The sequence below is a fragment of the Rutilus rutilus genome, assembly GCF_951802725.1.
Source record: "Rutilus rutilus genome assembly, chromosome: 4".
Taxonomy (NCBI): domain Eukaryota; kingdom Metazoa; phylum Chordata; class Actinopteri; order Cypriniformes; family Leuciscidae; genus Rutilus; species Rutilus rutilus.
This window is the reverse complement of record NC_140212.1, coordinates 30365152-30388732: the sequence shown is the minus strand read 5'-3', so window position 1 is coordinate 30388732 and position 23581 is coordinate 30365152. Positions and strand designations below refer to the sequence as shown.

The 23581-nt window shown below is 46.4% G+C and overlaps 2 protein-coding genes across 2 annotated transcripts in view; one reads left to right on the top strand and one right to left on the bottom strand.

Moving 5' to 3' along the window:
- The window catches only part of LOC311289728 (uncharacterized protein), a 118958-nt gene that overhangs the window by 29756 nt on the left and 65621 nt on the right, over nt 1-23581 (bottom strand). The window lies entirely within an intron of this gene.
- LOC311289880 (uncharacterized protein) lies at nt 17393-19194 on the top strand. The gene is made up of 2 exons (XM_084408136.1): nt 17393-17404; nt 17802-19194. Coding segments are annotated over exons 1-2 (1035 nt in total). The 5' UTR covers nt 17393-17403; the 3' UTR covers nt 18836-19194.

The following is a 23581-nucleotide window of genomic DNA, read 5'->3' as shown; positions in this document are numbered from 1 at the left end:
TGGTTTACGAATGCCCAGAGCCGTTTATTGGGCGCTACAAATGTCTATCAAATGCGCCTGTACGTAGCTCATAGCCAATCGTTTCAGTTATACCAGATGGCGTATGTAGAGCGACAGATATTCGAAGAAGACGACGATGGGTCAGAGATTTATGTGTACACCAGAGTCCTGCACGGGTCCGATTTTGTAAATCCGCACCCGCCCGTACCCGCAGTGCTTAAAACAGCACCCGACCCGTTTTCCGACAGAAGCACTAATTAAAATCTGCACCCGACCCGCTTAAAATAGAACCGACACCCGACATAAAATCAGTTTAGACTATCACATTATAGACACACTTACAAAAATGTTTATTGCCAGGTCATACAGAAGTTATTACACGACAATTAACACAAGGACAACTTCAGCCGAAGCTGTCAAAAGGCCGGTACATGAAGAACATGGCTAACGTTACCACAAAACTGAGTTAGCCTTATAACATTTCACCAATTGAACAGACGCGGCTACAACACTATATGCCACGTAATTTCGTCTAGCCTACATCTGACCATTCTGGGTTCAAACACGCCCTGCACACCACACATACTTAACAGTGTTAAATATGAAAAATACTGTTCGATAGAACTGCTTTGTTACCACAGTTTCTGCGTGCTTCCTCAGGGATGAAGTTCCACATTTGCGGCTATCCAACACGAAAATGTTTGCAGCAAAGCCTTCCACAATATTTCCTTCAGATAACTCCAAATTTCTCCCACACACGGGACTTGATTTTTGATGACGTATTGTCGACAACTTTACAATCTCCACTAGCTATTCTTTTCTTCAACTCCTCAGCATCCATCTCGACGACTGCAAGCAGATCGCGCACGCGGTTATGATGACTTTTTAGTAGAAGTAGCCTAGGTAACGTTATAGATCCTGGGAGAGCGTGGCGTCACAAATAAACTGATGTGGATTTTAAATTATTTTATCAACTTGAAATAGACATTTTTGTAGATGTGTTCCTAAAAATATGCATATATTTTCACGTCTGTCATGTTGGATCCATACATAAACAAACTACTAAATTTTACTGCCGAATTATCCACTAATCTAGTTTATAACAGCAGTTATGTCAGATTATGATCATATATATTTTGTTGCTGTTTTTCTTTTTTTCAGTTCTTATTATCAGTTCAACACAGTTATATTGTACTTAATTTGTAGAAATTCTACTTGATAAAAAAAAAACTGCGAAAAACTCGATTCTGAAAAAATGGTATCGGTGCATCCCTACTTCTGACAGACTGCCTTACGTATTAAATTTGAAAGCATAACTGACAAAAATGCATGACGTAGCAGAAGCGTTTTGAACTGCAAGAGGCGTTGTTAATAGAGAAAATCTGTAGATTAAATACATCAACGTTACTGCAGCAAAAAAATAAAATTAAAATAAAGTACCTGAAATTGGAGTTTGTGGGAGAAGAGACAAGATCTATAGTAAAATGATGGCCTCTCACGGTGGCTCCATACAAAGACCAGTCGCCGATGGAGGTGCCACAGCCAATCAGGACAGGAGTTCTGCAGTTCTGAGTCAGGTAAGCAGAATGAAATACACTGTAAATAAACTGTATTAAAACAAAAGGTAAAGTCACTAGTACATGACCTTCCATGGCTTAATGCTTCCCTAAATTAAATTACATTATCATATTATATGTTTTTCAGGATTAGTTGTTGAATAAAATGTTATGCTAGTAACAATTAATAACTACTTGGGGTGGGGCGATACATCTCCCGATTCGATACTATCACGATATGTCCAGATACGATATGCATTGCGATTTTTGACACATTTCATCCTCTGTCTGAACGAAAGTGGCTAACTTCTATCAACCTCATCTATAGACCCCTTTTGTGTCGCCGTCACAGCGTTAGCTGGAAGCAAAACAAACGGGAAACTGGAGGCGGCCAATACAAACAAGCACAGATTCGGCTACATAATAAGAGCTTAAATCATTATTATTGTTATTAAATGTCATCTTGTTGTGTTGTTGGGTGCAAGAATCGATGGAGTACAGGCTCCAATTTGAATTGTTTTCTAAATTATTGTGATTATTTGTGAATCATCTAAGATTGTATAACGTTACATTGTTGTGATTGATTGTGACTAGTCTTTTTGGAAGAACCTGGTAAGAAAGTGTAATCAAATACATAGTTTAAAAATTTTAAACAAAAGATGAAGCATACATTTAATAAGATTTAATAAGCCCTTTAAAGGTGCAGATATAACAATATGCAGATTTTAACACATCAGAGCTGATTGAACCCAGATGAGAATATGTCTTCAGAATAAATTATATTTACAACACACACAAATTCCAGACAAGCAATTTTTTTTACTTGGACAAGTGAATGACAGATTTACTTGTCCAAAGGACAAGCACATGAAAAGGCTTAATGTTGAGCCCTGCATTGTTAAAAAACAAGCTAACAAATGCTAACAAAACTTGCACACTAACGTTAGTGAAGCGGCCATAGGGATCGTTCTGCCTCCACCTAAGCTCCGCCCACACAAATAGTCACCATGTTTACCAACTGAAAAGGGTATATAAGCAAGGACAAAAATAAAACAATTTAATTCTCTACTAAGCAATACATTACAATGTAGCAAAATTAATAAACGCTCTAATCATGAGCACATTGTATTTTCTGTCTGTAGCTCAGAATAAATAAATAAATAAAATAAACTGAATGAATGTCACGTGACCTTAGTGTCACGGTTCATGAGTGCGCTGCTTCCTGCTTGTCTCGTGCATTTGTTATTGTTGTCTGTGTGCCATGTGCGTGTGTGTGTGGGTGTCACCGTATCAATTATCAGTCAATCATCTCATCTGTAATCAGCTCGGCGCCAGCTGCCACTCATCTCCAGTTCCTTTAAAGACTCACTGAATTCTTCTCTCATTGTCAGATCGTTGGTCGATGTTTGTGCTGTGTTTCCTGTTTCCCGTGAGTTGGTTTCTTCCTGGAGTCCTGTGCTGTGTGTTCTTCGTGTCTGGATCCTGTCTTCACCTTCACGCCGTTTCACCGCCGGATTCATCGCGGCCATCTAGTCCCTGCGCCACCCTGCTTCAGCCGTCTGACCCTCACCATCTGCCTGAGTCTGCACTTCTGTGTTTAAGTGTTTAATAAACATACATTCTTGAGATCGCCTGCATTTGCTTCCTTTTTCCAGTGCGTCATGACAGAACGATCTGACCAATCGATGGAAGCAGCAGGCGAGACCCAGATATCGATGGAAGCTTTCATCGGCACGAGCATTCAACGAATGGACGCTCAAGAGGAGGGGCTTAACAACAACGGACGTGCCATACAGGCACTGGTGGCGCAGGTGTCCGAGCTAACCCAGCAAATTCAACATCTGCGCATGCCCACTGCGCCACCCACGCCGTTCGTGCCCCCCGTTCCTGCTGATCCGCCCTCCCAGTCCGAGCCTCGTATGCCAGTTCCTGAGAGGTATGCTGGAGAACCTGATTATTGTCGTGCTTTCATTACCCGTTGTGAGATGCATTTCGCCCTACAGCCACGCACGTTTGCCACGGAAACTTCTAAGGTGGCATTTGTCCTCACTCTCCTGACTGGGAGGGCGGCCCTTTGGGGCACGGCGGTGTGGGCGAATAGAGACCCTTGCTGCATGTCGTTCCAGGCACTCGCGGAAGCCATGAGGAGCGTCTTCGACCGCGCGGCGGCCGGGAAGGAGGCTGCTAGGAGGCTGGCGGAACTCAGACAGGGTAATCGCTCTGTATCGGACTACGCCATTGAGTTCCGCACCCTGGCCGCCGAGTGCCAATGGAACGACACGGCGCAGTGGGACATGTTCCTGCATGGGCTGGCTGACCGCGTACATCAGGAGATCTACGCCCTGGACCTCCCGACGACCCTCCATGGTCTGATAGAGCTGGCGTTGCGGGTGGACTCCAGGCTTGGCCGGATGAGTCGACGCGCGCCAACCGAACGTCCAGTCCACTTCCTCGACTTCCCGAGGTCCAGCGGCACCGACGCGGTCAGCCCCATCCACGACACCGAACCCATGCAGGTGGGAAGAGCTCGGCTTTCCCGGGAGGAGAAGGAGAGGCGGAGATCCCTGGGCCTTTGTTTGTACTGTGGAGGATCTGGACATTTTCTGAACACGTGTCCGTTAAAAGGCCCAGCCCGGCAGTAACTATGAGGCTACTGTCGGGTGGGATCTCCGCTGCTAAGACCTCAGGAACACCATCAGCGACATCTACTCTCCTCCCGGTTAGACTTAGATGGTCGCATCACCAACACCACTGTCATGCACTCTTGGACTCAGGGGCCGAAGGTAATTTTCTGGATCATCACTTCGCCATCAAACACCACATTCCTCTACAACCACTCACCCAACGCATCTCTGTCCACGCACTCAACGGCCAAGACCTCCCCGTTATCACCCTGTCCACTGCTCCCCTCACACTCACCACCTCCGGAAACCACACTGAAACCATCACCTTCTACATCATGGACTCCCCCCTGGCCCCCATAGTACTTGGACACCCCTGGCTCACTCAACACAATCCCAAAATAGACTGGCAACACAGAACTATCAATGAGTGGAGCACTGAATGTCATAAGTCTTGTCTTTTGTCTGCCTGTTCGTCTGTTTCCGTGTCTGTCTTACAGGAGAAAGCAGCGGACTTGTCAACCGTGCCCGAGGAGTACCACGACCTGAAGGAGGTGTTTAGTAAGTCTCGAGCTGCTTCTCTTCCTCCTCATCGTCCCTACGACTGTGCTATAGATCTACTGCCAGGTAAATCTCCGCCTAAGGGCAAGTTGTATTCACTTTCTGCTCCAGAAAGGGAGGCCATGGAGAAATATATTTCTGATTCTCTGGCAACCAAGTTCATTCGCCCTTCCTCTTCTCCTGCAGGGGCGGGGTTCTTTTTCGTGGGGAAGAAGGACGGATCCCTGCGACCTTGCATTGATTACCGAGGACTGAACAACATCACGGTAAAGAATACTTATCCTTTGCCGTTGATGTCTTCAGCCTTCGAGAGGTTGCAGGGAGCGACTCTCTTCACGAAACTGGATTTACGCAATGCTTATCATTTGGTCCGCATCAGGGAGGGTGATGAATGGAAGACCGCCTTTAATACCCCCCGGGGACACTTTGAATATTTGGTTATGCCCTTCGGGCTTTCCAACAGTCCAGCGGTCTTCCAGGCACTCGTCAACGACGTGCTGCGAGATATGGTAGATCAGTTCATATATGTTTACCTGGATGACATATTGATTTTTTCTTCATCTCTCCAGGAACACGTGCAGCACGTCCGACGAGTGCTTCAGCGGTTGCTAGAGAATGGGCTTTTTGTCAAGGCGGAGAAATGCGAATTCCACGCACAGTCGGTTCAATTTTTGGGGTACGTTATCTCGTCCGAGGGGATTCGCATGGACCCTGACAAGGTTAAGGCTGTGATAGAGTGGCCAATTCCAGATTCCCGCAAGGCCCTGCAGAGGTTTCTGGGATTTGCCAACTTCTATAGACGTTTCATCCGTAATTTCAGCCAACTAGCCGCACCTCTGACCGCCTTGACCTCCTCCCGAACTACGTTCAGGTGGACAGACGCGGCTGGCTCCGCATTTGCCAAACTCAAGGACCGCTTTGTTTCGGCCCCAATTCTCATCGCCCCTGATTCCTCACGTCAGTTCGTGGTGGAGGTCGACGCGTCAGAGGTGGGGGTAGGAGCAGTGTTGTCCCAGCGTTCCCCCACGGACGAGAGGATGCATCCTTGCGCGTATTTTTCACACCGTCTGTCTCCTGCCGAACGTAATTATGACATTGGTAACAGAGAGTTGTTGGCCGTCAAACTAGCGTTGGAGGAGTGGCGCCACTGGTTGGAAGGGTCGGGGGTACCTTTTATTGTCTGGACCGATCATAAGAATCTGGAATACATTCGTACTGCTAAAAGGTTAAACTCCAGGCAGGCTCGGTGGGCACTTTTTTTCGGTCGTTTTGATTTTACTCTCTCGTACCGCCCGGGTTCCAAGAATATTAAACCCGATTCTTTATCGCGTCTTTTTGATCGTTCCGAACGCCTGGTTACTCCCGAGTGCATTTTACCGGAGAGTCTATTTGTCTCCACACTCGTATGGGAGGTCGAATCGAAGGTCAAGAAGACCTTAGAAGGGGTAACGCCCCCGGTCGGGTGCCCGCCGAACCGTTTATTCGTGCCGGAGGAACTACGGTCTGAGGTTATTCAGTGGGGTCATTGTTCCAACATAGCCTGTCACCCAGGAATCAATCGCACAAGGTTTTTGGTTAAGCAGCGATTCTGGTGGCCACGGATGGCCCGCGACATTCACGATTTTGTATTGGCTTGCTCGGTATGTGCCACTGGTAAGACTTCCAATCGCGCGCCAGATGGGTTACTCCAACCGCTGCCAGTCCCTTCGAGACCCTGGTCCCACATCGCTCTAGATTTTATTACCGCCCTCCCGCCCTCCCAGGGCAACACGGTTGTTTTGACCGTGGTGGACCGGTTCTCGAAGGCGGCTCATTTCATTCCCTTGCCCAAATTGCCGTCAGCCAAGGAGACAGCGGTTGCCGTCATAGACCACGTCTTTCGTTTACATGGCCTTCGTTCGTTCGTTTAACTTTATTGTCCCCCATGGGGCAATTTGGTTTACAGCAGCAGTTACATAAAACATACAGAACACATAATAATACAATATGTTTACTCAATCATTTAAAAAACTAATTGCTCTTGGGATCATAGACTTTTTAAATCTGTTAGTCTTACACCGTGGAACATTATAGCGGCGCCCAGAATTGAGCATTAAAAACTCTTGACACAAGGGGTGGGAAGGATCAGCGATAATAGCCTTAGCCTTCTTCACACATCTAACCTTGTACACCTCACTGAGGTCGTTTAAGGCAGTTCCAGCTATTTTCCTACACACTTTGACTACAGCAGTCAGGCTATTCTTTTGCTTCTCCAAGAGGGAACCATACCAACAAATAAATGAAAAAGTAAGAATTGATTCAATAAAACAAGAGTAGAACATTTTCATAAAAACAGTATCCAAGTTAAAATTTCTAAGTTTACGGAAAAAATACATACGTTGATGAGCCTTTTTGCAAACTGCATCTACTTGTGACTCAAAGCGCAGCTTGTTATCAATGACTATCCCCAGGTATTTGTAGGTCTCTACCTGCTCCACAACTTGACTGTTAATAAGAGCTGGAGTAAGAGGCACAGATGACCTACCAAAGTTAATAAGCATTTCTTTAGTTTTGTTTACATTTATTTTGAGAAAGGAAGATTCACACCATTCAACAAAGTCTGATAAAACAGGGCCGTGCTCAAAGTTTTTCTGACTTAAAAGTGAAACGATGACAGAGTCATCTGCAAATTTAACAACATGATGACCTGGGTAGCTACTCTGACAGTCATTAGTGTATAAAATAAATAAAAGCGGTGACAGGACACAGCCCTGTGGAGATCCGACTGATGATGAAAGAACATCCGAATGGACCCCGTTCACCCTAACACGCTGGGGCCGCTCTGTTAAAAAGTCCATCAGCCAACTGATCAGGCCAGGATCGATATTAAAGTTTTGTTTTAGTTTATCAGCTAAAACATAAGGCTTAATACAGTTGAACGCGGAAGAAAAATCAACAAAGAGCAAACGGACCAGAGAACCTGCCCCCTCAAGATGTTTTAAAACCAAGTTTAAAAGTGTTCCTGTAGCATCATCCACACCCCGACCTGGCCTATACGCAAACTGTAAAGGGTCTAATTTGTCCTGCACAGAGTTCATTATGGCAGTCTTCACAAGTTTTTCAAATGATTTCATCACCAAAGAAGTGAGTGCTATAGGTCTAAAGTCGTTCAATAGCTTGGGGGCTTTTATTTTTGGGACTGGAACGATTATAGAGTCCTTCCAGAGACGGGGGACCATATGCAACTGTAATGATAATTGAAAGATATAAGTAAAAATTTCAGCCAGCTGCACAGCACAGTTTTTAAGAAGTCGTCCTCCAATAAGATCAGGACCAGGGCTTTTCCGCTCTTTAACTGATCTAAATACTTTGATAACAGCACATTTGTCAATATGGACATTAGGGGAAATACAAGCAGAGTCATTAAAAACAGACACCTCATTACAAAATGTATGCTCATCATAACGATTAAAAAAAACATTAAATTCATTTGAAAGTTGAAGGTCATTTGTCCCATTAAGTGAAACTACGCTCTTCTTTGTTGGCATACCCATCATATTTTTTACCCCTTCCCAAGCAGGGCATGCATTCCCTGCACTCAATAAGTTTACAACTTTATCTTTATAAGCAAACTTTGCAAGTTTAAGTTCTCTCTTAACTTGCTTAGAGAGCTCCCTGTATTTTAGCATGTCTCCTTGATTAAAAGCAATATTCCTTTGGTTAATTAGTTGCTTAACGGATTTTGTAACCCATTGTTTATTATTAGCATAAATCAAACGGGATCGCTTGGGAACAATTATGTTCTCACAAAAGGAAATATAACTAGAAACAGTTTCTGTTAGTTCATTTATATCTGTAGAGATGTTCTTAAAAACGTCCCAGTCAGTGTCTGCAAAACATTCTTGTAAATCCATCACCGATTCATCCGACCAGACCGGCACCAAAGTTCTCTCAAGCTTCTTCCGATTGACGTGGTCTCTGACAGGGGTCCCCAGTTTGTGTCCAAATTCTGGCAAGAGTTCTGTAAATTACTGGGCGCGACTGTTAGCCTGTCCTCTGGGTTTCACCCTCAGAGCAATGGCCAGACCGAGAGAGCCAACCAGGATTTAGAGAGAATGTTACGGTGTTTGGTTTCCAAGAATCCGACTTCCTGGTGTCAACAACTGTCTATGGTGGAGTACGCCCACAATACGTTACCAGTGTCATCCACGGGCCTTTCTCCGTTTGAAGGTAGTGTAGGATACCAGCCACCTGTTTTTCCCAGTCTGGAATCCGAAGTCGCGGTTCCCTCCGCACACGCTTTTGTCCAGAGGTGCCACCGCACCTGGACTAGAGCCCGTGAGACTCTACTCCAGGTGGGGGCGGGCACTAAGGCTAACGCCGATCGCCACCGGTCTAAGCCTCCCGTTTACGTCGTCGGTCAAAAAGTGTGGCTTTCTACTAAGAACATTCCTCTCCGTTCCGTCTCGAATAAGTTAGCACCCAAATTCATTGGCCCGTTCACTGTCACCAAGATTATTAGTCCGGTGGCAGTCCGCCTCAACCTTCCTCCAGCGTACAGGAGGATACACCCCGTGTTCCATGTCTCCAAAATTAAGCCTGTGTTTCGATCAGCAATTAACCCGCCTGTACCGGTTCCCCCACCGCCGCGTCTTGTAGATGGGGAACCGACGTATTCGGTTAACCGTATTCTGGACACCAGGCGGAGGGGACGAGGATTCCAGTATTTGGTGGACTGGGAAGGTTACGGTCCGGAGGCGAGAAGTTGGGTTCCTGCGAGAGACATACTAGATCACTCCCTTATTGATGAATTCCATCGACAGGTAAGGGAGTCTGGGGACGCCAGGAGGCGTCCCTAGGAGGGGGGGTACTGTCACGGTTCATGAGTGCGCTGCTTCCTGCTTGTCTCGTGCATTTGTTATTGTTGTCTGTGTGCCATGTGCGTGTGTGTGTGGGTGTCACCGTATCAATTATCAGTCAATCATCTCATCTGTAATCAGCTCGGCGCCAGCTGCCACTCATCTCCAGTTCCTTTAAAGACTCACTGAATTCTTCTCTCATTGTCAGATCGTTGGTCGATGTTTGTGCTGTGTTTCCTGTTTCCCGTGAGTTGGTTTCTTCCTGGAGTCCTGTGCTGTGTGTTCTTCGTGTCTGGATCCTGTCTTCACCTTCACGCCGTTTCACCGCCGGATTCATCGCGGCCATCTAGTCCCTGCGCCACCCTGCTTCAGCCGTCTGACCCTCACCATCTGCCTGAGTCTGCACTTCTGTGTTTAAGTGTTTAATAAACATACATTCTTGAGATCGCCTGCATTTGCTTCCTTTTTCCAGTGCGTCATGACACTTAGGCTATATATACCATGACCATCATAATTTGCATCAGATGACGTTTCTATTTATTGTTGCGGGTGATTTTAATCATTCAAACTTAAAGTCAGTGCTACCGAAATTTCACCAGCATGTTTCCTGTCACACCAGAGGAAACAAAACATTAGACCATGTTTACACAAACATGGCTGAAGCTTACGTCGCGACACCCCTCCCCCACTTGGGACAGTCAGATCACCTTTCTTTGTTCCTCACCCCCAAATATGCACCTCTGATCAATCGCGTGAAGCCATCAGTGAAGACCATCAAGGTGTGGCCTGCGGGGGCAGATTTCTCACTCCAGGAAAGGTTTCTACACACAGACTGGAGTATGTTTGCTTCTCAAGCCACCAGTGGCTCTCACACGGACATTGACTGCTACACCTCCTCTGTACTGGATTATATTAATACCACCATTGACAGTGTTACAACCCAGAAGCAGATCACCACATACCCAAATCAGAAGCCATGGATGAACAGGGAAGTGCGACTCCTATTGAAGACACGCAATACTGCCTTCAGATCAGGAGATGCACAAGCCTATAGCACATCCAGAGCAAATCTGAAAAGGGGCATCAAAGAGGCCAAGCACTGCTACAAGCTTAAGATAGAGGGACACTTTTCCAACGCTGACCCTCGGCGCATGTGGCAGGGCATTCAGGCCATCAGTGACTACAAACCCTCTCACTCCACCCCCGCAGCCACTGATGTCAACTTCCTGAACGAGCTAAATGACTTTTATGCTCGCTTTGAAAGAGACAACAGAGAAACTGCCACCAAGCTCAAATCCTCAGCTGACCACCCACCGATCACACTCTCCTCCACAGATGTCTGCAATGCACTGAGCAGGATCAGCGCGCACAAGGCTGCTGGACCAGACAACATCCCTGGACGCGTACTCAGGGCATGTGCGGAGCAGCTCGCTGGGGTTTTTACAGACATTTTCAACCTGTCTCTTGCCCAAGCAGCTGTACCAACATGCTTTAAATGCACTTCCATTGTGCCAGTGCCAAAACACTCCAGCCCGAAGTGCCTTAATGACTACCGCCCTGTAGCACTCACACCCATCGTAATGAAGTGCTTTGAGCGGCTGGTCCTGGCACACCTAAAAGACTCTCTACCATCCACATTGGACTCACACCAGTTTGCCTACCGTAGCAATAGGAGCACAGAGGATGCAGTCTCCATGGCACTGCACTCTGTGCTCACACATCTGGACAATAAGAACACTTATGCACGCATGCTGTTTGTTGACTTCAGCTCAGCATTCAACACTGTCATCCCAACTAAATTAATAGCCAAACTTGGAGACCTGGGCTTCAACACCTCCATGTGCAACTGGATTTTGGACTTCTTGACCAACAGACCCCAGAATGTTCGATCAGGCTCCAACTGCTCCACATCCATCACACTCTACACTGGTGTACCACAGGGCTGTGTGCTAAGCCCGTTCCTCTACTCCCTCTTCACCTCCGACTGCAAGCCTGTGTACGGATCTAATTCCATCGTCAAGTTTGCGGACGACACTACGGTGATTGGTCTCATCAGCAACAACGATGAGACTGCCTATAGGGAGGAGATCAAGCACCTGGCCACATGGTGCACCGAAAATAACCAGCTCCTCAACACCACCAAAACGAAGGAGCTCATCGTGGACTTCAGGAAAGTGTCAAGAGGCACACACGACACCATCCACATCAATGGAATGGCTGTTGAGCGTGTCTCCAGTTTCAAGTTCCTGGGGATCCACATCTCGGCGGACATGACCTGGACAACCAACACCTCCAGCCTGGTCAAGAAGGCTCACCAGCGCCTTTTCTTCCTGAGGACACTGAGGAAGAATCAGCTTTCCTCCACTATCCTGGTGAACTTCTATCGCTGTGCAATAGAAAGCATCCTGACCAACTGTGCTACAGTGTGGTATGGGAGCTGTTCTGTTGCAGAGCGCAAGGCACTGCAGCGGGTGGTGAAAACCGCCCAGCGCATCACTGGGACTCCACTACCTGCCATCGAGCACATCCAGAGGAAACGCTGTCTGCATCGAGCTCGCAGCATCCTTAAGGACTCCTCTCACCCAGCCCACAGACTGTTTTCTCTCCTGCCCTCCGGCAGGCGTTTCAGGTGCCTCCGGACCAGGACCAGCAGACTAAAGAACAGTTTTTTCCCCAGAGCTGTCTCTTTATTAAACTCTAACCCTCATTGATCCCACTCCCCTCTATACTGATTGACTCTCCTCTCCCTCCTCACACCTGCCTCCATTTTGTTATTTGCAATACTATAATGTTCATTTGCACTGCTGACTGTTATTACAGTAACAACTGTTTACATATGCATCTTGCACTACTACCTTGACTGGAATATGCTCAATTTGCACTGCCGACTGTTTATTTACAGTACCGACTGTTTACATTGCAATATCGTACCTTAACTGTAATATGCAATTACTTTCCACTGCACTTTCACTCGGATAGCTTCTGTCCAAACTTTATTTGCACTACTTTAAATCCATTGTTATACTGCTCATTAGCCTAACTTATACATATATCTATTTGTAAAATTCTGTTTATAGTAATAGCCATCTGTATATTATGCTCACATTCTGTTTATAGTAACAGCCATCTGTATATATATTCATAGTACATATCTATCTGTAAAATTCTGTTTATAGTAACAGCCATCTGTATATTATATTCAGTACATATCTATCTGTAAACATTCTGTTTATAGTAATAGCCATCTGTATATTATATTCAGTACATATCTAGCTGTAAATTCTGTTCACAGTAATAGTTATCTGTATATTATATTCATAGGACAATCTATCTGTACATTTTTGTTTATAATAGTATTCAACTCTATATTTATTCAGTACATATCCATGTTCTGCACTTATGGAACCACTGTATATCCTGCACTTGCTGCTATTGCACTTCTGGTTAGACCTAAACTGCATTTCGTTGCCTTGTACCTGTACTTGTGTAATGACAATAAAGTTGAATCTAATCTAATCTAATCTAATTTCCTCAGCCTACTGCACACTCAACATTTTGATCAATTTACCCACATTAATAACCCGTAATTAGCAATTAACTGTATATATTTTGTATCTGTTCATTTGTTATACGTGTTTTTACTTCTTGTTTTATTCATTACTACTAGCCGGTATTAAGTTTGTTTAGTTTGTCGTCAGTTCGTCAAATTGTTGGTAAGTATGAATTAAGCAGCCTTTTGATATGTTGAAGTTTATTATAAAGAATGATTATACATTAATATAACACACAGTCACAATAAACCACAAATACAAACAAATACCGGAAAAGATTAGGGTGCGTTTTTTTCCTTTCCTCACAAAACAGCTGAGTGACGACAACACGGAGCGGAAAAAAAAAAGCTGCTCTGATTGGTTTAGACCGGGGCGTCCAAACTCGGTCCTAGAAGGCCGCTGTCCCGTTGAGTTTAGCTCTTACTTGTCTCAACACACCTAATAAAAGCTTGATTAGGTGGTTCAGGTGTTTAATTGGGGTTGAAACTTAATTCTTCAGGACAACGGCTCAACAGGAGCAAAATTGTACGCCCCTGGTTAGACGATGAGAAAGGTTAACGTACAAATGTGAAGCGCTGTTCTACTTAACACTGGTTTCCGAAACCTTAGTGGACGTTATCGAGTGTACAATCACTCACATTTTACTCAACGGCTGTCCGAAATCTCTTACTCGTTTTCTTTCACTCCTCCACATTAACGTTAACTGTGTTAAGTGAGCCATACGTACCATGCAGTGGAGAAGCGCCATTAGTGGCCCAATATAAAGACGATGTGTGCACGAGGGAGAGAGCGGCCCGTAAACACAAGCGTGCACGAATTAAGTTACACAAGCACTAAACATATATGATGGTCATTATGCATGACACACTATTTGTTAACATGTCATGTTAAACACGATTACCTTCATGACGATGAGTGTCGCTCAACGCTCTCCGTCGTCGACTCGTCTCGAACTCCTCTCCTGACTCCTCCCCACAAACACACACACACGAAAGAGTGACATCAGCAGCGAACAGCCAATCGCATGCCCTGAAACAAGAGCATCGTAATTCGCTCCGTGCACAAAATGGCGACCGTTCTACTTCCGCTCCCTCGAGTGTGTGGGTCAGTACTTCCGGCAAGATGGCAATGTTTTATACCAGATGTCTCCAAGACCTGCCCAATCTAACCATATCAGACGTCCACAGACTCGTCCGAAAGGAATGCTCTGCCTCCCGGAGTAAACGGGAAAAGGGGTACAAGATGTACCTTTCAAGTTTTATTGTCAACTATGAAGGTAAGTTTGAAATTGACAGCAAAACACATTCACATTGTAGTATCGCTAACTAGCTAGCAGAAGCTAACATTTAGGTCAGCTGTCCTGTAGAGATTTTAGATTTTGTAGAATTATCAATTGTTTTAAAAAGTTTTTTAGTTGAGGTGCATATGACCAAAACAAAAACTCAGCACCCTGAAAAAGTGTGCATGTTACTGAAAGAATGATCAGAGAGAGAGAGAGAGAGAGACCCGGCCCGTGCGCACTCTCGTCGTCTTCAAACGGTCTTGCTTGCGCATATTTAACCAACATCAATTGAGAATTTACACGATTCTGTGTTGCACCCGGTTAGTTCGCCTAATGCTCTGTGAAGTAACATGAACAGACTTTGCATATTGAACAGCTGTATTTTTATGAACTAAGATTAACACAGATTAATAAACACAGTAACAAATGTAGGCCTATTGCTCATGGTTCATGTTAGTTAGCCTAATATATTAACTAATGTAAACATATCAAATCACATTTACTCAGAACACCTCTTAAAATGAGAATGTAAGCGTGTTTACCCCATTTTTTTTTTAGGAAGATAAGTTAGCAATATTCAACTTTAATAAACTACAGTATTTTCAGGCTATTTATTTGACAATGTGTAGAACAATTACCAAAAAAAAATCTGTACAATGTTGAAAAGAAGTCCAGTGTGTTTTGTCTAACATTACATGAATGATGTTGAATTCCCACAGTGTCAAACAAAGACCCTGCAGGGAGGGTGACCGTCAGGGCTGTTTGTTATAGGTCCATGAGGAAGCATGAGAAGCCTCACGACCTCACGACCGAGTAGGGGGGAAAAATGTGTTAAACCAGTTCAAGTCAGATTCTGGGGTATTTATGTGGCTATAGTTGGTGGTGTAGTATAACAATAATAAAACTTAAGTCTCTTTATTTGATTTAAACCTGAACTATACTTTCATGGACACCCCAGAAACTGGTTGTTACTGCTCCCGTTCTTTGGAGCATAAGTTTAAGTAGGCCTGTTCATTATGGGTACATTATTCAGTGTGAGGTAAGAGCTGATTTTGTACCCTCAATCTGGGCTATACTAACCTGTTTAACGCTTTACTAACGCTGTTATTCAAACTGTATTATAATACCAAGAAAATCTTTTAAGAGATTAGTGAGGCTGGCTTATTTGTTCTGGTTTGTTGTTGTTGTTTTTTATAGTTGTTATCTAATGACAGACTTAGTCTAATTTTAATACTAAAATTGTGTTTTATTCATAGATTACTTTTGAGGACAGCTCACCAATTCAAATTGCTTTGGCTGAGTGTTCCTGTGTGGCTGGAACCGCTCTCTGCAACCACAGTGTTGCACTACTGTATCAGACTACAAAATACTCTACGTTGCAACTGAAAGCAGTACCGCCTGTCCTCAGCTGCACAGAAACTGAGCAGCGATGGCATAAACCACGAAGACTGGTAAGTATTAAGAACTTAGGCTAATCACAAATTGTTGATGTTTCATCTATTTTTGAAATTGGATATAAACTCTACCCACCTTGTTTAAAAAGCACAATGAAAACAAAACAAGCGCATCATTACATTATTTGTTTGTTTATTTGTTTGTTTACTTGATAGGGTGTGAAACCAGGCAGAGTGGGTAACATGGTATTCATCTCAACAAAACCCAAGTCAAGACAGTACACAGCTGCTGATGGTGTAAGGTAATATTCACTGTCAAGGCTGGGCAATGTGACGATATTATCGAATATAGACGTTGTCTCACCAGTATCACGATGTCGATTATAACAGTCTGTTTCTAGACGATTATCGTCAATATTAATGTACTACTTGTCACAGTGTCTGGTTGTGTTCCCCTGGTATCCACTAGATGTCCTCATTTCCCCACGGTGTCATTCACAGGAACTACCTTTCCCACAATTCCAGTCTGTGTGATTGCACAGGTGTTTGTTATCTGTTTCCAGCTGTCTCTCGTTGTCATCTAGTTTGTTCCTGTATTTAAAGCCCTGTTTGTTCCATGTCCTGTGTGTATCGTTGTTGTTGTCACACCGCGTTTGGTTTCCCGTGTTCCCTGAGCCTGTTTATTGTTTACTGTTTTGGATTGCTTCACTGGATTTTGAACCCTGCCTGTTTTGACCATTCTTTGGATTACCCTTTTAATAAACCTCACCTCAACTGCACTTGGATCCTCCTCGCTGTCTTTCTTGAGCGGATCGTGACAGAACGATACACCAATGTATGGATCTAGCAATTTGGGGTTTCGTATCCCTCCTCCTACCACTGAGCGGGAGAGGAGAGAGTGTTTCGAGGGTACCCGTCTGGTCATTTTCCGTGGGACCCGGGGAGCTCGCAGAGGAATGGTGGGTCGAGAGGGAATCCAACAATACCCTCCACCATGCCCCCTCTTCGAATTCGGGTTGCTGAGGGACGGGTCGGAGCCCCCATCTCGCCGTCGTGGACAGAGAGGGGATAGGAGACGCAAGTCTGCCGGCCGTGAGAATGCTTCACCGCTGCCCAGCCGAGACAATGCATCACCGCTGCCCAGCCGAGACAATGCATCGCCGCTGCCCAGCCGAGAGAATGCATCGCCGCTGCCCAGCCGAGAGAATGCATCGCCGCTGCCCAGCCCGAGTCCGGTGGTCCCGAGTACGGTGATTCCGAGTCTGGTGGTCCCTAAACGGAGGAGAAGGAAGACTCCCTCCATGACTGTTCCGGTGGTCCCAGTGCCGGTGGTCCCAGTGCCGGTGGTCCCAGTGCCGATGGTCTCAGTTCCAGTGGTGCCAGTTCCAGTGTCCGAGCCGGTGGTCCCAGTGCCGGTGGTCTCAGTTCCAGTGGTGCCAGTTCCAGTGTCCGAGCCGGTGGTGCCAGTTCCAGTGTCCGAGCCGGTGGTGCCAGTTCCAGTGCCTGAGCCCGAGCCGGTGGTGCCAGTTCCAGTGCCTGAGCCGGTGGTGCCAGTTCCTGTGCCGGAGCCAGTGTCTGTTCCTGTGTCTGTGTCTGTTCCAGTTCCTAAGCCAGTGGTGTCTGTTCCAGTCTCTGGGCCGGAGCCAGTGTCTGTTCCTGAGTCGGAGCCAGTCTCTGTTCCTGTGTCGGTTCCTGTGTCTGTGTCTGTTCCTGTTCCAGAGCCGGTGACATCTATTCCTGAGCCCTCAGTGACCGCGACACTGGCCATTATGGCCACAGCCATGTGGTGTGTGTGGGCTGCGCGCACGCTTGGACCGGTGGTGTCTGTTCCAGGGCCGGTGGTGCCAGTTCCAGTGCCCGAGCCGGTGGTGCCAGTTCCAATGCCCGAGCCGATGGTGCCTGAGCCGGTGGTTCCAGTGCCCGAGCCGGTGGTGCCAGTTCCAGTGCCTGAGTCGGTGGTGCCAGTTCCAGTGCCTGAGCCGGTGGTGCCAGTTCCAGTGCCCGAGCCGGTGGTGCCAGTTCCAGTGCCCGAGCCGGTGGTGCCAGTTCCAGTGCCAGTTCTGGTGGTGCCAGTTCCAGTGCTTGAGCCGGTGGTGCCAGTTCCAGTGCCCGAGCCGGTGGTGCCAGTTCCAGTGCCAGTTCCGGTGGTGCCAGTTCCAGTGCCTGAGCCGGTGGTGCCAGTTCCAGTGCCCGAGCCGGTGGTGCCAGTTCCAGTGCCCGAGCCGGTGGTGCCAGTTCCAGTGCCAGTTCCGGTGGTGCCAGTTCCAGTGCTTGAGCCGGTGGTGCCAGTTCCAGTGCTTGAGCCGGTGGTGCCAGTTCCACCATCCGAGGGGTCGTCTCCGCCCTGGCCGCCCGAGGGGTCGTCTCCGCCCTGGCCGCCCGAGGGAATGTCTCCGCCCTGGCCGCCCGAGGGAAAGTCTCCGTCCTGGCCGCCCGAGGGAGAGTCTCCGCCCTGGCCGCCCGAGGGAAAGTGTCTGCCCTGGCCGCCCGAGGGGTCTTCTCCGCCCTGGCCACCCGAGGGGTCTTCTCCGCCCTGGCCGCCCGAGGGGTCTTCTCCGCCCTGGCCGCCCAAGGGGTCTTCTCCGCCCTGGCCGCCCGAGGGGTCTTCACCGCCCTGGCCGCCCGAGGGGTCTTCACCGCCCTGGCCGCCCGAGGGGTCTTCACCGCCGTGGCCGCCCAATGGACTGTCGTCTCCGTCCCGGCCGCCCGAGGGACTGTCGTCTCCGTCCCGGCCGCCCGAGGGACTGTCGTCTCCGTCCCGGCCGCCCGAGGGACTGTTCGCTTCGCCCCGGCCGCCCGAGGGACTGTTCGCTTCGCCCCGGCCACCGGATGAACTGTTTGCTTCGCACTGTTTCCCCAATGTACTGTCTGTGTCACCCTGGCTCCCTTTGAGTCTGTTACCCCCTGTTTCTGTTTCCCTTCATGGACCTGGCCCCCCGTCCCTCCCCCTGATCCTCCACCTTGCCACCTCCCTCCTGAGTTTTTGTTTTGTTCCGTGTCTGGTCTTGGAGTGTCTGGGAGCCACTCCGTAGAGGGGGGGTTATGTCACAGTGTCTGGTTGTGTTCCCCTGGTATCCACTAGATGTCCTCATTTCCCCACGGTGTCATTCACAGGAACTACCTTTCCCACAATTCCAGTCTGTGTGATTGCACAGGTGTTTGTTATCTGTTTCCAGCTGTCTCTCGTTGTCATCTAGTTTGTTCCTGTATTTAAAGCCCTGTTTGTTCCATGTCCTGTGTGTATCGTTGTTGTTGTCACACCGCGTTTGGTTTCCCGTGTTCCCTGAGCCTGTTTATTGTTTACTGTTTTGGATTGCTTCACTGGATTTTGAACTCTGCCTGTTTTGACCATTCTTTGGATTACCCTTTTAATAAACCTCACCTCAACTGCACTTGGATCCTCCTCGCTGTCTTTCTTGAGCGGATCGTGACACTACTGTCAAGTAATAATGTATTCTGCAGTCTTGTCAGATTCTTTTTGTTTTGAGTTATTGTTTATTTTTTTCTAATTATGACTTAACTGTTTTCAAAGGAGCAAGCGCTACAAAGCAGTGCGGGGGGACTTGCCAGACCCAGATGTCCTGAAGGTCGACGAGGCATACCAGGACTTCACGGCAGACCTTGCTCCATTAATTACCACACTCTCCATAAGTAGTGATGTCCCCCTCGTCGATTCAGCCTTTGGGACCGTTCAAGAAGGCAGCCCTATTTCATACCAGCACCCAGTGCCAGTGAGTAGGGTAATCATCCACCACCCAGACGCACCCCCTCCACCACCCCTGCTGTTAGATGGTCACAGGCTGGACCCAACCACATGTTCCTTTGTGTGCACTCACCAACAACACCTAAATGTAATGTCGCTTAACATCACTTTCGACATGGCAAGATCCATCGAGATGTCCACGAGGGAACAGAGTGGCAGCGCAGAGTGGCACAGCCTGAGGAAGATGAGGCTCACCTCCTCCAGGTTCCGGGAGGTGTGCCATGTCCGAGGTCACAGCTCTGCAGAGAACCTTGCAGAACGCATCCGCAAAGGTGGGGTTCAGACAGCCTTGATGAAGAGGGGGCTGGCACTGGAGCCAGTAGCTATTCAGGAATATACCCACATTAAAAATGTCAACTACTGGCCATCAGGATTTGTCATCCATCCAGATGCTCCCTGGCTCGGATCCTCTCCAGATGGTGTCGTTTTTGATCCGACGGAGGCACCCCCATTCGGGCTGGTGGAGGTGAAGTGCCCCAACGTGAAGAGCTATGTGAACTGCAGGTACCTGCACATGCAGAATGGCGCCTTGCGCCTGAAGTCAGGCCACAGCTACAATTGGCAGGTGCAAGGCCAGCTGCTCATCACCGGAATGCAGTGGTGCGATTTTGTGGTTTTTGCAGAGGAGGACCTTCTTGTGCAAAGAATTTACAAGGATGCGGAGGTCGCTAGGGTTATAAGGGAGAGGGGTGATTATTTCTTTTTCTATCATTACTTGATCTGGGGCCGTATTCACAAAGCATTTTATCTTACCACTAGGAGTACTCCTAAATCGCACTAAAAGATTTTAGCTAGGAGTTTTCTCTTAAAAGTTATTCACAACGCCTTTCAGACCTACTCTTAGTAAAGAAAAATGACAACTCCTAAACTAAGAGTGAGTCTTCGTTGCTATGGATGACGTCAGTACTCATGCACGAGCTTGACTGAAGTGACCACCTTGATTGGCTGATGATTGTAACGCGGGAATGATGCCAAACACCTCCCCTACGATGATGAGTGACAGGTGACAGGTCTGAGAATGCGTGCGCTACACAAGTAGTGCGAATGACGGAAGATGATGAATAACTGAATAAATAGCCTAAATGAACAAAGAGTAAGGCAAAACAAATAGCCTAGTAGCCTAATGAAACATATGGATTGATGCAATATCTTTGCAACATTATTGAATTAATCTGTCACTATATGCCTCTGCCTACGTTTGCAAAGAGAAGAACATTTTAATTTGATTCACAATGCAACATTACAATTAGTTTACATGCAATGAGTAGCCTAGTTTTGGTTGTTGTTGGTGGCGTTATTGCATCCCTAGTTATGCCTACAATGCAAAATTGTTCCCTCGCGATTGGAAGCTCCTGTAGCCGCTGCGTACGCATTTCAAAACATCGCGACGTGAAATGCCACAAAAAGCGGTTTGTGAATAGGTCTTAGTGAGTTAGGAGTCCTCTCGACTTCTTTTAAGCTGTCCCAGGCTTAGGTGCTACTTTTAGGGCTAAAATGCTTCGTTAATTACTCTTAGTCAAAAAAATTAGGAGTCCTAAAGTTACGAGTGACACGCCCATTATTTTTAGGAGTTGCTCCTAAATTCGCCAGTTAGGAGCTACTTTTAGCCTTAAAATTCTTTGTGAATACGGCCCCAGATCTTTTAAAAATCAATGGTTCGTTCAATCAGTTCTGTTTCAATCAGTTGATAAATGTTCTTGTTCTGGTTTCATTTGTTCATCTTTTACATTAGGTTTTATTGTTCATAAAGGTTTCTATACAAAATATATATATCTTTACAAATCTATACAAAGCCTGAACTAATATTAGGTTTTATTGTTCATCTTTACAAATCTATACAAAATATATATATCTTTACAAATCTATACAAAGCCTGAACTAATATTAGGTTTTATTGTTCATCTTTACAAATCTATACAAAATCTATATTAAATTATATATTAAATCTATACAAAACCATACCTTTTGTACTGATTGAAATGAGAGCCAGAGTGTAAAAAGCTATGTGGATTGTTGATATTGGATTGTTGAATAAGTGTTGTTCAATATTTTCTTATTAAATTCTACATTCTAATGTAATTTCTGTTGCGTTTTTATTTTCATTTCAAGGCAGTAAAAACACAAAGCTAATGTAATGAAGACAATGACACAAATAATCTTTTTAAGAAACAAGATGGATCTTTAATTCATTGCTGAGTTGCCCATGCCTTCACTAATGGCCCATTCTGATAATTGACCAGGAAGCAGGCCACACTGAACAATTCATCAATGTTCCCACATATAGACAGTGGTATGTCCTTGTCGAACAGTTTGTTCTCTTTCACTCTCCTTATGCACCTCTCCACATGCACTCTCAGACGTGCAATTGACTGTGTCTGTCTGACATCCTCTCGACTCATTTGTCGTTTGTTGCTGAGAAAGGCTGGCCGGTACACCTTACAAGGAGCAAGGTTGTCCACAACAAACCCTTTGTCCACCATGATCGCCATACCTGGCTTCAGAAGCTTTACAATCCCGGACTGCTTGAAGATCTCACGATCACTCATAGAGCCTGCATACAGTCCAGACACAAAGGTGACAGCACCATGGGGCGCCATGCCAATCATGGCCTTGAATGTAGTGTGTGATTTGTAGGTTGAGAAAACCTCACTCTGAAGGAGCAGAGAGGATGGCGTCTGACAGAATATCTCTGTACAATCAAGGACCACCTGTGTATCAGAAAAAGCTGCAAACTCAGGTGGCAGGTGAGCTCTCACTATCTCTGGAGGAATCCAAAGGCGCTGGCTTCCCAGTAGGCAGTACAGGAAATGAGTCCACGTGGAGATGATCCGACTTGCAGTAGTGCGGTGAATGCTGAACCTCTCTGCAAGGTCCCTGAGAGGAAAACCCACTGACAGGTACATCAGGAACAGCAGAAACTCGTCAATGGGTCTCAGTTTCTGTTGAGATATATAAACAAAAGTCTCTGTTTAGTTACCTTGACATTAATATCGTTATTACAAAGAATAAATCAGAAAATAATATCAACATCAGCTTTTTAGCTTTTACTTTTTAGTTAGATGTAATTAACTCCACAAACCAACAGGGGCAATTACAGAATAAAACAGTTTGTATCCAATTTCAGTTACATTAGGCCTACAACTCTATGCACATCATGTTACCTACCGTTGTTGGGTGATGGACTGTGCTGATGCTGGCAGAGGCTGTCTTGGCGCTGGTTATACGCACCATCTTGTTGATCACAGCAGGTTCAATTAAACTCCAAAAAGCCTTGAAACTCCTGTAGGACGCAAACCTGGTATAAAAGCGCACGTCCTCATCTGATGCAGACAGGCGATCTATCCCAAAACGCTGGCGAAGTTTGAAGACTTCCAACTGCTGTTGTAGCTCCCTAATATGGCGACGTAGAGCTTCGTTCTCATCGGCCAAATTACTCGCCCTCGCTCCTGTTTGAGGGAGTACACAGTAGTCGTGATCTAGAGCCATTTCGGTCTCCATCTCCGAGTCCGAGTCCGAGTCTGACTCTGGTGCGGGACTCTCAGGTCGCGGACGCCGTTCCCAGACGCTCGGTCTGGGCACAGGTAGTTTGTACCCATTCCATGAAAAGTAAACCGGTACGGCTCCCTTCTTCAGCCTCCTCAACCCCCCGGCAGTCACATTATGATCAGTCTGCTTAAAATGCCGACTACAGACACGGTTGTTTTTGGTCGGGTTGAAGTCATCCCTCCGGATCTTCTGCATCCACTCAGCCCGTATCGCAGCGTCAACGGGGAACGCATGAAAGCTGACCTCTTTGTTGTAAGCTGCCTCTTTTGAATACTGAAAACACTCATTCTGAAAAAATAAAAATAAAAATAATAAAAAAAAAAATCGCTGTTGTTTCGTTGTCTCCCGCTCTAGTTGTCTAGTCTCCCGCTCTAGTTGTCAGATCACCGGAAGTTTTCACCGGAAGTACTGGCCCACACACTCAAGTTCGAAACGTCAACGGTCGCCATTTTGTGCACGGAGCCTATTC